This window comes from Rhinopithecus bieti, unplaced genomic scaffold, assembly GCF_001698545.2.
Source record: "Rhinopithecus bieti isolate Rb0 unplaced genomic scaffold, ASM169854v2 scaffold_1234, whole genome shotgun sequence".
Classification (NCBI taxonomy): Eukaryota; Metazoa; Chordata; class Mammalia; order Primates; family Cercopithecidae; genus Rhinopithecus; species Rhinopithecus bieti.
In genome coordinates, this window is record NW_016803318.1 from 300258 (window position 1) to 314908 (window position 14651).

At 42.0% G+C, this 14651-nt stretch overlaps 1 protein-coding gene across 2 annotated transcripts in view; it reads left to right on the forward strand.

Annotated features, from left to right (window-relative positions):
- The window catches only part of RNF115 (ring finger protein 115), an 84350-nt gene extending 69699 nt beyond the window's left edge, over positions 1 to 14651 (forward strand). For both annotated transcript variants that reach the window (XM_017874993.1, XM_017875001.1), the window contains 5 exons: positions 7865 to 7936; positions 9406 to 9478; positions 10416 to 10509; positions 12796 to 12911; positions 13941 to 14651. In XM_017874993.1, the coding sequence (XP_017730482.1) occupies positions 7865 to 7936; positions 9406 to 9478; positions 10416 to 10509; positions 12796 to 12911; positions 13941 to 14072 (487 nt within the window). In that variant the 3' untranslated portion in view covers positions 14073 to 14651. The remainder of the gene's footprint in view (positions 1 to 7864; positions 7937 to 9405; positions 9479 to 10415; positions 10510 to 12795; positions 12912 to 13940) is intronic.

The following is a 14651-nucleotide window of genomic DNA, read 5'->3' on the forward strand; positions in this document are numbered from 1 at the left end:
CTGTCCACCAGGCTGGAGTGCGGTGGCGCTATCTCGGCTCACTGCAAGCTCCGCCTCCCGGGTTCCCGCCATTCTCCTGCCTCAGCCTCCCGAGTAGCTGGGACTACAGGCGCCCGCCACGGCGCCCGGCTAACTTTTTTTTGTATTTTTAGTAGAGACGGGGTTTCACCGTGGTCTCGATCTCCTGACCTTGTGATCCGCCCGTCTCGGCCTCCCAAAGTGCTGGGATTACAGGCGTGAGCCACCGCGCCCGACCAGAAAAAGCTTTAATTGGACTTACAGTTCTACATGGCTGGGGAGACCTCAGAATCATGGTGGGAGGCGAAAGGGACTTCTTACGTGGTGGCGGCAAGAGAAATGAGGAAGAAGCAAAAGCAGAAACCCCTGATAAACCCATCAGATCTCATGAGACTTATTCACTATCATGAGAATAGCATGGGAAAGATCAGCCTCCATGATTCAATTACCTCCCCCTGTGTCCCTCCTGCAGCATGTAGGAATTCTGGGAGATACAATTCAAGTTGAGATTTGGGTGGAGACACAGCCAAACCATATCAGAGCCCATCTAGGGGAGGTTAATTAATTAATTAATTTTTTCCTGGGCTCAAGTGATCCTCCCATCTCAGCTTCCTAAGCATCTGGGACCACAGGTGTGCAGCACTAGGCTCAGCTAATTTTAAAATTTTTTTGTAGAGATGGGGTCCCCTTATGTTGTCCAGGCTGGTCTTGTATTCCCATCTTGGCCTCCCAATGTCCTGGGATTACGGGTGTGAGCCAGTTTGCCTGGCCCCATAAGAGGTCTCTTAATTTATTCAACAGACATTGTGTATTACTATGTGCCAGATGTTGGGCATACAGTAGTCAATAAATAGTCAAGAATGACTGCCTTTATGGAGCTTAAGTACTAATGGGGAGAGATAGACAATCAAAATAAACAGAATGTTAAGCAGTAGTAAGTGCTATGGTGGAAGAAAAGCAGGGACGGGAGATAGGGAATATGGTGGAAGTGAAGTTTTAAAAAGAGCATGGTCAGCAAATGTCTTATTGAGAAAGTATCTGAATAGACACCAAGGAAGTGTAGGGATGTACAAACAAGGAGAGACCAATGTAGGGCAGAGAAGGTGAGGGGATTGGTAGGAGAAATTGATGGGAGTGGGAATGGGGAGGTGGGTATTAGATTATATGAAGCCTAGTTGGCAATTATAAGAGCTTCTGTTCCAGTGGAGAATTTAGGTGTCATTTATATCCTGAAATGATTGCTCTAACTGCTGTGCTGAAAATAAAATGGGGGGCTGCAAGGTGTGCGAGGCAAAGACACAGCAGAGAAACTATTTAAGAGGCTATTGCGTTCATGTAAGCTAGAGATATCAGTGGTTTGGGTGAGAGTAGTGAAAAATGGTTTGGTTTCAGATGCAGTTTGGCAATATTCATGATAGGATTTACTGACAGATTGGATATGGGGTGTAACAGAAAGAAGAGTTATGACATCAAGGTTTTTGGCCTGAAAACAAGAAAAATGGAGCCACCATCTGCTGACATGGGGAACATTAGGAGGAGTAAGTTTGGAGGAAAATATTTAAGAGTTAATTCAGTTTGGGACATAATAAGTTTGAGGTGCCTATTACACAAGTGGAAATGTTGAGTAGGCAGAGGTCTTGGCTGGAGATAAAATTTGGAAGTTGTGGCCTATATATGGTATTTAAAATTATAAAGCTGGATAAAATGGTCAAAGAAGTCAAGATAGGAGATAGTAGAGCTCAGAGAATGGAGGCCTGGGCCTTCCAAACTTAGAAGTTTGGAAGATAAGAATAAGCCAAGGAAACTCAGAAGAAACAGCCTGGGAAGTACGAGGAAAACCTAGAGAGAGTACAGCTCTGGAAACTATGTCAAGACTCTTACCTGGTTTTAGCATGTGACTTCCCTTCCAGACCCAGTGGGTTGATTTTTCTCTTCTGTAAGTTTCTAAAATTAAATGTATACACTATCTTTCTTCCCTCCACATCTTCCCAGACATTTAGCTTTAACAAGAAAAGATTTTTTTTTTTAATAAACAAAATTCATTGTAAATACTCTATGAACTATTGTTCTCCGAGCAACAGCTCATATGCATTGGGGCCACCCTGAGGAGTCTCTGTTACTGCTGCAAAAATATGGGACTAACATCTGACTTCCAGAGAGCAAGCAGCCAAGAAAGAGGAATCATCAGCTCATCAGCTGCTGGTGAATTGTTCCTTGTAATTCCAAGCATTCCTGTAGGATTGACTTTTAACAGCTTCAAGAGCTAGGCTATCTCTCACATTTGATTATTACCATTTACTTATTGAACAGTTTAAGCATGTGATAATTTGCCCTTCTTGTCACTGGCAAATAGGTGGGTATATATTAGTTACCTATTGCTGTGTAACACGTTACCCCAGAATTTAACAGCTTGTGACAATATTTATTATCTCACTATTTTTGAGGGTCAGGAATTTGGGAGCAGTTTAGCTAGGTGGTTCTGGTGAAGGGCTTCATGAGGTTATAATCAACATGTCAGCTGTGGCTGCAGTCATCCGAACACTTAACTAGACCTGGAAGATCCACTTCCAAGATGGCTCACTCACATGACTGTTGGCAGGAGGCCTTAGTTCCTCACCATCTGGGCCTCTCCATAGGGCTCCTTGAATGTCCCTATTACTTGGCAGCTAGCTTCTCTTGGAGTTATTGATCCAAGAGAATGATAGAGGAAGAAGGAAAAAAACCCATAATGCCTTTTTATATCCTAATTTTGGAAGTCAAACACTGTCATTTCTGCTGCATTTTGTCTGTAAGAGGTGAATCACTAAGTCTAGCCCACTTTCAAGGAGAAGAGAATTAGCTCCATCTCTAAAGAATTCATGGATGTATTTTAAAATCACCAGTTTGCCCTCTAGCCACAAATTATTTACACTTCTTCCTCCCAAGAGCTATCAAAAAAAGTTTCCTTCTTCTGTAGCATCAGCTTGAAATACAGGTAGCTGTCCTTTAACTAGGTCCAAGTGTGGGTGTGGCTTCTTGGGTGTAGCTCCTCAGGCACAGTTCCTTTTGATATGAAGACCTGTAAACTAAAGAGACAAGTTATCTGCCTATCACACACCCAACATGCAGTGATGTGGACAGGCAGTGATTCTGAACAGGTATAAAGATTTCCTCTTCCAAAAGGGAAAAATGGCGGCACAAAGAAATTGCTGGTTCATAGCAGTTCTGATAGTTGTCTAGACAAATGTCGGAAGTTCCTTGACTAGGACTTCTGCTTCTGCCCAGGAGTTCTTCTCTGTGACTCTGGAGTCCACCTTGTTAGTCATCCTTTCTTTTCCATTAAAAGTAGTTCATATTTGTAGCTGCATAGCTTTCTTAGCATGCTTCTTGCTGGTAGAAATTTGAGGGCCCAGAGACCTGTTTTCATTTTGTACTGTCCTTCCACCTTTCAGTTTAAGCTGTCAGTGTTTCTTTTTAAAACTTTGAGTATCCTGTGAATCTCACTGGGATTCATGCCATTAGGCAAAAGCCACGTCCACCAATCTCTTCTAATTAGGCTTTTTCCACCTTGGGTTTCTGCTGGGATTGCTGAGGGATACCACTTGTAGTGGGTAGAATTGTGTCCCCCAAAAAGCTGTGTTCAAGTCCTAACCCTGATAAGGTCACTGTGAATATGACCTTATTTGGAAATAAGGTCTTTACAGATGTAGTCAAGTTATAATAAGATCACACTGGATCAGGAAGGACCTTAATCCAACGGTTGATAGTCTTATAAGGAGAGAAATTTGCTGGGTGCGGCGGCTTACTCCTGTAATCTCAGCACTTTGGGAGGCCGAGGTGGGAGGATCACCTGAGGTCAGGAGTTCGAGACCAGCCTGGCCAATGTGGTAAAACCCCATTGTCTACTAAAAATACAAAAATTAGCCAGGTGTGGTGGCCCATGCCTGTAATCCCAGCTACTCAGGAGGCTGAGGCATGAGAATCGCTTTAACCTTGAGGCAGAGGTTGCAGTGAGCCAAGATCGCACCTACTGCACTACGGCCTGGGCGAGAGTGAGACTCTGCCTCAAAAAAAAAAAAAAAAAAGAGGAGGCTAGAAATTTGGACATGAACACAGAAGACAAAGAGAAGAAAGCCGTGTGATGACAGAGGCAGAGACTGGGAGGACATAACGTCTACAAATCAAGGAATGGCAAAGATTGCTGCCAACCATCACCAGAAGCCGGGAAAGAGTCATGGAAATAATCTCCCTTAGAACTTTCTGAAAGAACTAACCCTACTGACACCCTCCAAATCAGTGAGCGAATAAATTCCTTTTGTTTTAAGCTACCCAGTTTGTGGTAGTTTGTTACAGCAGTAACACCCTTAAACTTCTTAGTCCAATTTTCTAACTGAATGATTCTTTAGGTACTATTTTAGATCTTTCTGAGGTTGTGGTTTTTTTTTTTTTTTTTTTTGGAGGCAGAGTCGTACTCTGTCACCTAGACTGGAGTGCAGTGGTGCAATCTCAGCCCACTGCAACGTCTGCCTCCGGGTTCAAGTGATTCTCATGTTTCGGCCTCCCGAGTAGCTGGCATTAGAGGTGTGTGACACCATGCCCAGCTAATTTTTGTATTTTTAGTAGAGACGGGTTTCTCCATGTTGGCCAGGCTGGTCTCAAATTCCTGGCCTCAAGTGATCCTCCTGCCTTGACCTCCCAAAGTGCTGGGATTGTAGGTGTGAGCCACTGCACCTGGCCCTTTCTGAGGTCTTAACAAAGAATTGTTATAGTCTGATCCTTGGCTTCATTTGAAATCAGTCTTTTGGCAGTGCCTTGGATTTAATCTTTGCTTGAAATCCATTTCTTAATTTTAGTGTCATTTACTAATCTGGAGATGCTGGGAATTCTCAGAATTATATAATTCTGTCCTTTTTGTTTAACTGTCTGTCCTTCCTTTAATTTATCCCTCTTTTGCATTTTAAAATAAGCAACAAGAAGCCAGGAGGTACTTTCAAAAGTAGAAATCTCTTTAGCTAGATTATCAACCAGTTTGTGGACCGCAACATCTACTTTCCATGTTATGGTAAGGCAACAGCTTTGCCAGTATATAACAAGGATCCTTTTCCCTCCAGTTTCTAATAAGATTTTTCTGCCTTTTCTTAATCTCTCACCTTTAACTTCCTCAAAGGCCATAGTGCTTCTGTTTCTTTTCAAGGCTCTTCAAACTTCACTGATGCTCTCCTCAAAGTCCTTTTAACTTCTGCCCCACTGCTGGGTTCCAAAGATACTCTCACATTTTAGCTCTTTATTATGGTAGCACGTGTATCCAGATATGAAAATCTGTATGTTACCTATTGCCATATAACAAATTATCTCAAAGTTTAGTGGCTTAAAACAAACAAATATTTATTATCTCACAGATTCACTGGGTCAGGAACAGGTTCAGTTGGGAGTAGCGTCGCTGAGTGATTCTGGCCCAGGATTTCATGAGCTTACAGTCAAGATGTTGGCCATTGCTGCAGTATATAGGGTGACTAGGCTTTACACATATTCTGGCAGGTTTGTTCTGGCTGGTGGCAGGAGTACTCAGTTCCTCATCACATGGACCTTTCTACAGGACTGCTTGATATGGCACTCTCCCAGAGCAAGTGATTGATCCAACAGAAGTACAAGGAGGAAGCACTACGCACCCCGCCCCCCCCCACCTTTTTTTCTTGAGGCAAAGTCTCACTCTGTCACCCATGCTGGAGTGCAATGGCATGGTCTTGGCTCAGTGCAACCTCCGCCTCCTGTGTTCAAGTAATTCTCCTGCCTTATCCTCCTGAGTAGCTGAGACTATAGGCATGTGCCGCCATGCCTAGCTAATTTTTGTATTTTTAGTAGAGATGGAGTCATGTTGGCCAGGCTGGTCTCGAACTCCTGACCTCAAGTGATCCACCCACCTCGAAGTGCTGGGATTACAGGCATGAGCCACCACACCTGGCCATTTCTCCCGCTTTGTTACCTTGTCTTGGAAGTCACAGGTGATCAATTCTGCCATATTCTATTGTTAAGTGAGTCACTAAGTCCAGCCCACACTGAAGGGAAGATTATCAAATAATTTTTGGATATATTTTTAAAACAACATGAAGCATTCTTTAAAAAAGCCAATGAATTCATAGAAGCAGAGAGTAAAATGGTAGTTACCAGGAGCTGTGGGGCAGAGGGGGTGGATTAGAGAGATGTTGAAGGATACAAAATTTCAGTTAAAAGTTCAAGAGATGTGTTGTACAACATGGTGGCTGTAGTTAATAACAATGTTTTCAGCCAGGTGCAATGGCTCATGCCTAGAATCCCAGCCCTTTGGGAGGCCAAGGCAGGCAGATTACTTGACAGCCCGGCTAATATGGTGAAATCCCATCTCTACTAAAAATACAAGAATTAGCTGGGCATGGTGGTGCGCATCTGTAATCCCAGCTACTTGGGAGGCTAAAGCACAAGAATTGCTTGAACCTGGGGGACAGAGTTTGCAGTGAGCCGAGATGGTGCCACTGTACTCCAGCCTGGGTGACAGAGCAAGACTTCATCTCAAAAAAAACAAAAAAACAAAAAACAGTGTTTTGTACGTTTGAAAATTGCTAAGAGAGTAGATTTTAAGTGTTATTGTTGTGAATAAGTTTGTGAGGTAATGCATATGTTGATAGGTTGATGCAGTCATTCCACAATGCTTACATATTTCAAAATATGTTCTATACCATAATATATATATTTTTTATCAGTTAAAATAAGTAATGAAAATAATACAAAAGGCAAGCAAACAAACGGAATAGTGCAGTTAGCCGCTGTTGAACTTTAGTAGCAGGGAAAGTCTAATGTTGGCTACTGCCATTGTTACATTAATTGGCCTAATAAGTAAAGTGGGAACCAGGGACTTAAAATTGCATATCATTGCTGGTCGCAGTGGCTCACACCTGTAATCCCAGCAGTTTGGGAGGCCGAGGTCAGGAGTTCAAGATCAACTTTGTCAACATGGTAAAACCCCGTCTCTACTAAATCTACTAAATATACAAAAAATTAGCCGGGTGTGGTGGCAGGTGCCTGTAATCCCAGCTGCTCGGGAGGCTAAGGCAGGAGAATTGCCTGAACCCGGGAGGCAGAGGTTGCAGTGAGCCGAGATCACGTCATTGCACTCCACCCTGGGCGGCAGAGCGAGACTCTGTCTCAAAAAAGAAAAAAAAATTACGTATCATCCAGAACACAGAAGATCTAGGGGAACAATTTCTTCAGGTTTTTCTTTTGCTGAGGCATCGCTCCAGTATCTCTTTGGGTAGCAAAGACTCATTCGTATAAAGAACTGTGTACCTGTGCCATCTTAAGTATTCAGAGAGACAAATGCTAAGCATGTGTGTGTTTATATGTGTTTGTGTTATAATCATCTGAAACAACCTTAAAATAGAATTATTACTTGAACTTTTATTTTGAAGGACCCACTAAATGATATCTTATTCAGAAACCCAATGTGTACAACATACAAAAATGGAACTACCCTTGTTAAAGGGAGGTGGGTCCAGAATTCCACTGGCTCGGCATCCCTTTTAACCCTTCCTTATGTTGGTGTCAGATATACAAGGAACATAGTTTGAAAAACTATACCATGCCATCAGATCCCTTTCCAGCTTAATTCACAAAAATCTATTAATCTATAAGATAGCAGAGTTCAGGAAGATAGCCATAATAGCAAAATAGCACACCGCCGTGTGGCAGGCTGATTTCTGATGTTGTCTCTTGTGTAATAGCCAATGAAAAACCATTTTGGTTTAGGGAAGTAGTTGGTAATTAGGCAGCCATGGCTATCTGTAGAGTACTTTCATTAGTCTGTTGTCTTACCTAATTTTTTTTTCTCTAACAGAATACTACAACACATCTTTGCAGGATTCTTTGCAAATTCTGCCATTCCTGGATCTCCACACCCTTTTTCCTGGTAAGTAACTAATTGCTTTCTATCTTATTCTATTGGAGTGACATCATTTTAGGTGCTCTCATTTCTGTGCAGTAGAGAAAAAGAGCTGCATAGGCCAGGCGTGGTGGCTCACACCCATAATCGCATTCCAGCACTTTGGGAGGCCGAGGCTGGCGGATCACGAGGTCAGGAGATCGAGACCATCCTGGCTAACATGGTGAAACCTCATCTCTACCAAAAATACAAAAAATTAGCCAGGCGTGGTGGCACGCACCTGTAGTCCCAGTTACTTGGAGGCTGAGGCAGGAGAATCACTTGAACCCGGGAGACGGAGGTTGCAGTGAGCTGAGATCGCGCCACTGTACTCCAGCCTGGGCAACAGAACGAGACTCCATCTCAAAAAAACAAAACAAAACAAAAAAACTGCATAGGTGAGTATGTAGATGTAACTGGAGGCTGCTAGACTGCCATTATCTGCTAAGCCCAAACTTAATCAGAACTTTTATTTTTTTATTATTCAGGCTCAGGAAGGCTGTCCTGGTCCCCCAGAATGTTTGGTTGCTAGAAATGTCTTGATCCCTTTTATATTCAGGTCTGAGAGTTGTGTTGATGCAGGGAATGAGATGGTCCCTGCCAGGCTTGGTATCTGATTTGTGGGTTCCCCAGTAGACTACACAGGAATATTTTACTCCTTAAGAATTTCTGAAGTTGAAAACATTATGCTGAACTTTATTTTTTTCAAAGTAAGAGGATTTGTCAGAAGAAACAATAGGCTGTAATTCAGTATCAGAGTGACACTTATGTATGATAGGGATTAAAGATGGAATTTCTTCTTGTCAGAGAAATTATTTGCCGCTTCTGACTGTGACCCAGAAGGTTTCTTTGCTCAAAGGAACCTCAGTCCCTTTAGGACCTCTGTCATCCACTAGTCTGGACCTCTGCTGGTAGTGTACCAGCAGCTCTGCGGGGGGAAAAAAAAGGTGTTGCCAAATCCCTTTTGTAATTGCTCTAAGTTGTGATTCAGAGAGACTGCTATGGCTGCTTCTCTACTTGAAAGCTCCTCATTGTCCAGAACTGTGGGCGGCCTCTTATAATGAGGGATGTTTGCTGTAGATTTTGACCAGTCATGAAGGGAAAACTCTCCTTAAAAAGCAGCTCCATCTGTGTTTAATATAAGTGGGCACAGAAAAGACAAATTTTTGAAACCAACAGGCAATGAGTCACTCTTTTTGTTCTGGCATGTCATGTGGTACTTTAGGTAGCTTCACATTTTATGTTCTAGTTAAGTAAAATTCCTAGAGAATGATATACTATCTCTGGATAGTTTGTTTGATCTTGAAAATATACAGAATTCTTTGCCTCTTGATCCTTGAGGACTAGTGACTTTCCAGCTCTGAGAGAGAACAGGATCCCTCTGCCACTTTTTTTCTGTGGTGTAAGGCAGAGCCTGGTCACTCCATCTAATGCTGTCTGTCTCATCTCATGTATAGGAGCGGGATGCTGCACTCCAACCCTGGGGACTATGCCTGGGGTCAGACAGGGCTTGATGCCATTGTAACCCAGGTGAGGAGCTGCCTTTTGAGGGTGTCTGTTCAGTGTGTCTCATGGTTCCATAGGCTTCCTGCTTTCCTTCTGCTACTTTCTGAAATGGCAGTCACTCTGCTTTCTCTAATATTTTGAGCTTTGGGGTTTCCGTTTTACTAAAGGGATGAATGATTTATGGGGTTAGCTCAGCATCCATGCACTTCCTAGGTCCGAGGGAATTTCTAGAAGATGGTTTCATCTCCATAGGAAGAAAAGACTTCTATAAAAAATAGTATTTTGTATTTTTGGTCTTTCTTGTTCAGTCCAATAAGGATTCTGTTGACAAGTATTTCACAAAAAAAGGATTTCCTCACATGTTGAAGCAGGGATTTCTGCTAGATGGAGCAAAGTAGGGGAAGGAAGCAGAGAAAAAGGTATTCCCATGCCATGTATAATTGCTTCCACTTGTTTATGTTCATTTTAATTTGATTGGTTTTTCATTTCCCTTGTGGATTTCTGAGACTAGAAAGCATGTCCTTTATATTCAGTCTTCTTATAGGCGGTAATTTACTTATTTCTTGGCTTATATTATGCTGCTTTTCATATTCTCACTTTTTTCTTATTCCAGCAGAATGAAGCTTTTGGACCAGTTACATATTAACTTTTTAATTAAGCTGTAGTTTTATTCATGACATCACAACCCTTTTGCTGCCCCTGAAGTTGCTTTATACCCAGAGATGGGCCTTGCAATCATGGGTTTGTCTGTAGGCTTATGCAATGTCACTCTGAAATTGTAAAGCAATTATGAGTGTTCTGGCAGCAGGAAAGGGGAAACCCAAGCCTCTCAGAGCCTAGCAGAAGTAAGAGTAACTAACATACCTAATGTCTGCGCTGTTGGTTCTCAGCTGGAGCAGCTCCCTCTCCAGGTATATTGAGATGTCTGCCACTTCATCTTTTTCTTTCTCTTTTTTTGTAGCTTTTAGGACAACTGGAAAACACAGGCCCTCCCCCAGCTGACAAGGAAAAGATCACATCTCTTCCAACAGTGACAGTAACTCAGGAACAAGTTGGTAGGTTCATTTTTATACTTATTCTGTCATCTTCTGATCTCTGTTCAAAATCCCCGTATCTTCTGACAAGTGAAAAGTTTAAAAGCGAACAAAATAAAAGACAAAAAAAAATAAATAAGAAAAAAAATTCCAATACCTTCCTATATTAAGGACCTTTAAGTGAAGCTATGGCCCTCTAAAATTCTTACCTGGGTGCCAAATCTGGAAAGTTCTACCCCTTTATTAGGTTAGTCAGTAGGTATTTCCTAAGCAATTGTGTCTCTTTTTTAGGTGCCATTGGGAATAAAGAGGTACAAAGATAGATAAGACTTGATTCTAATAAGTTGAAGAAAAACTCATCAAATGATTAAAAACTGTGTTGGACACATGATACTGACATTGGGGAAAGGAGAAGAGAAAAAAATAGGAGACTGGAAATTTGTTTCAGATCTACTTTGTGTCAGGTACAGTTAGGTATATTAGTCATAGATACTACTTTATTTGTAAGCACTGGAGGAATTTAGTGATAAGGGACAACATTCTGGACTGGGAGTTTCTGTTCCCATCAGTTCGAGTTTAGAGTTAGAGATTTCAAAGACAAGGTGGGCCATCTTAGGTCATTCTATTTAATATACATGGTGTGTGAGTCAGGTAAAGTGGTCTTTAGGGAAGATTAGTCTAGGGGCAGTGTGTAGCACATTGGAAGCGAGATAGCAGAAACAGGGATTTTGGAGTCTGTGGCAGCATTCCAGGTGAGGTTCAGGTGATGGTGACAATACTAACAGAAAGGAAAGGGTAGATTCAGAAGATCATTTTGGAGAAAGACTTTCCTCACTGATTGCGTAATGGGATGAAGGAGGGGAAAGTCAAAGATAATTCTGAGATTTCACAGCTTTGTAACTGTAAACATGGTGCTGACATCTTAAGGGCTGGGGAAATAGTGAATGGGCCCTGGTTTGGGTAAGGATATGAGGTGATGTTTTACATTTTTAATTCGTTGATTTTTGAGGTGCCAGCTGAGAATCCAAGTGAAGAGGAGCTGGGGATTGCTATGGAGCTGGTTTGAGGGAAAATTAAGTTGAAGCAAAGTATAGGATATATTTGGAGGGTTAAGATCGTGGAATCTGGGATACTAGCTGGGAGGCTGTTGCAGCAGACTAGGCATGAGGAGTAAAATAATTAAGGCTAAGGTGGTAAGAATGGAGAGTAAGGAGTAAATCGGTTAAGTAGTAGTACTGCCCCAAATGCCTTATCTGCTGTTGGTTCATGGAGCATATCCCAGCCACTAGGCATGTGGACTAGCTGACAGTATTAGCCGAATTTGGGAAACTCAAAACTTGCTGCTTGGAATTCCCAATATAGTTGGTGACTGTTGCTTCTCAGAGAAGAGGGTTTTCTGTCTCTTGATTTGGTGACCTGAGCTAGACTTCAACTTTGCAGTTCTGCAGCACCACTTCTGGTATAGCTTTTCTGGTATAGCTTCTGGTATTTTTTTTCTTTTCTGGTATAGCTTTTATTAACAATTTTTTTTTTTTTTTTTTTTGAGACAGAGTTGCTCTGTTGTCCAGGCTGGAGTGCAGTGGCGTGAATTGGCTCACTGCAACCTCTGCCTCCCGGGTTCAAGCAGTTCTCTGCCTCAGCCTCCCAAGTAGCTGGGATTATAGGTGCCCACCATCACACCCAGCTAATCTCTGTATTTTTAGTAGAGACAGGGTTTTTACCATCTTGGCCAGGCTGGTCTTGAACTTCTGACCTCGTGATCCACCCGCCTTCGCCCTCATTAACAATTTTTACAGAGGACTTTAGGGTAGCCACACTGAAATATAGAGTGCTTTATCCCATGCTGAAAAGAGCATGGTGGAAGTGGCAAGTGGCTTGAGACACTGAACTGCTAAGGTTGCTGAGATGAATCCCTTGGCTATAGTGGAAAGATTGACAGTGGAAACTGACTGCCAGAGAGCTGTCACACATTTGGGAAGAAGTTTTTCCGTTTTACTGAAAGATCATCTAAGCCCCGGTTTATTTCTTCCAACTCTTTACATCAAAAAATAGGCCTTGTACAGTTCCTACGTAGGCCTTTTTGGAGTAGGCCCCATTCGTCATTCCTCCTTTTCATGTCTCCGTCTACTATACCTTTACCCTCGTTTTGAAATAAATTCATGCCTTTTAGCTGCCTGCTACTTGGGTGTACATTTTCTTTTGTCTCTTGTGTCTTTATGCATTCATAGGGTTGGTAGAGACATTGGGTTAGTTTTGTCTTCCTTCCTTTTGCTTGTTTACTTTAAAAGGCATTACCTTCTTCAACAGATATGGGTTTAGAGTGTCCAGTATGCAAAGAAGATTACACAGTTGAAGAGGAAGTCCGGCAGTTACCTTGCAATCACTTCTTTCACAGCAGTTGTATTGTGCCATGGCTGGAACTGGTGAGTACGGCAAGTCATGGCTTCTTGGGGGGATGATTCAGAATAAAGATAGAGTTAACAGTTCCTCGAGATCCAAGTAGATCAGATTTTATCCCATAAATCCCTGGGTAACTCTGGTACTGTTATTTGTTTGGAACTTTTCTGACCAAGGGTTGCAAACTATGTTCTACAGGTCATTGTTTCCTGCCACCTGTTACTGTAAATAACATTTTATTGGAACACAGCTATGTTCATTTGTTTATAGATTGTGGCAACTTTTGTGCTACATCAGCAGAATTGATTAGTCGTGTGCTACATCAGCAGAGTTGATTAGACTGTAGTGTGGCCTGCAAAGCCTAAAATATTTATTTTCTGTCCTTTTATGTATTTATTTTGAGATAGAGTCTCACTCTGTCACCCAGACTGGAGTGCAGTGGCATGATCTCAGCTCACTGAAACCTCCACCTCCTGGGTTCAAGTGATTCTTGTGCCTCAGTCTCTCAGAGTAGCTGGGATTACAGGCATGCACCACCATGCCCAGCCAATTTTTGTGTTTTTAGTAGAGACAGGGTTTCGCCATGTTGGCCAGGCTGATCTCAAACTCCTGACCTCAAGTGATCCGCCTGCCTCGGCCTCCCAAAGTATTGGGATCACAGGTGTGAGCCAGTGCACCTGGCCAATTTTCCTGTCCCTTTAAACAAAAAGTTTGCTGACCTCTGCTCTAGACCATATGGGAAGTAATGGGCAATTACCCTCTTGTCATAGATCACTTACTGTTTCTGGTTATTTCTGTTTGGTGGTATGTGTTAGCTGTTTTTAACTTGCTGGCCTAGAATTGTGCCTGTCAGTTCTGCTTAAAGTTCTGTTTGGGAGATATCCTGGTATCACACCTTAGAGGCCAGTGCATGCTGTATGAGGATGCATTCCCTATTGTTTTTCTATTCCAAGTTGTAATTTTTGATGTGACAATTCTCAGGGTTATTTAAGTGTGCAGTACTCCCAGCTTCTCAGGCCAGGATCTTCACATAGACTAATATTTTTCTGTTTCAGCATGACACATGTCCTGTATGTAGGAAGAGCTTAAATGGTGAGGACTCTACTCGGCAAAGCCAGAGCTCTGAGGCCTCTGCAAGCAACAGATTTAGCAATGACAGTCAGTTACATGACCGATGGACTTTCTGAAGCTAAAGACCACACCTGAATCTGGGCTGTGGTAATCATCTTATCATAGCTGTAAATTGTATCAAAACAAAAAATTAGTAGATGGATTTAGGAATCATGTAAGAAACTCAACACATAATATTAATGCAATGAATGTTTTTCTTCTCTAAATTTAAAGTTAGTATCTACAGATGGAATTGTGTCTACAACCAAATGCCTCTTATCCCTGAATTCAGAGTGATAATTTTGTAAGTGTGAAACTTAATTATGTAGGGCTCCCCCACCTGAATAGAATTAATTCCTTAAAGTCTAGTTAGGGTCCTGCTATCTGTCATGTTGCCTTGTAACGGGTGTTTCCACCTCCTTCTCCAACCTCTACCCCACCATTAGTGTATTTTACTATAAAAACAGTGGAACCACGGCCCTAAAGTCCTGCTGATATAAAGTCCTTTTGTCTTAATTGTATTAAAAAAAAAAAAAAAAAACTACTCTTGCTCACATTAGCTATGAGGCGAGGTCAAATTCAGGAATCTAAGACTAATGATTTTGTTTAGTCTTGATCCCCAGAGAGCAAATCAAAAAAAAATTACAGCGAGAAGA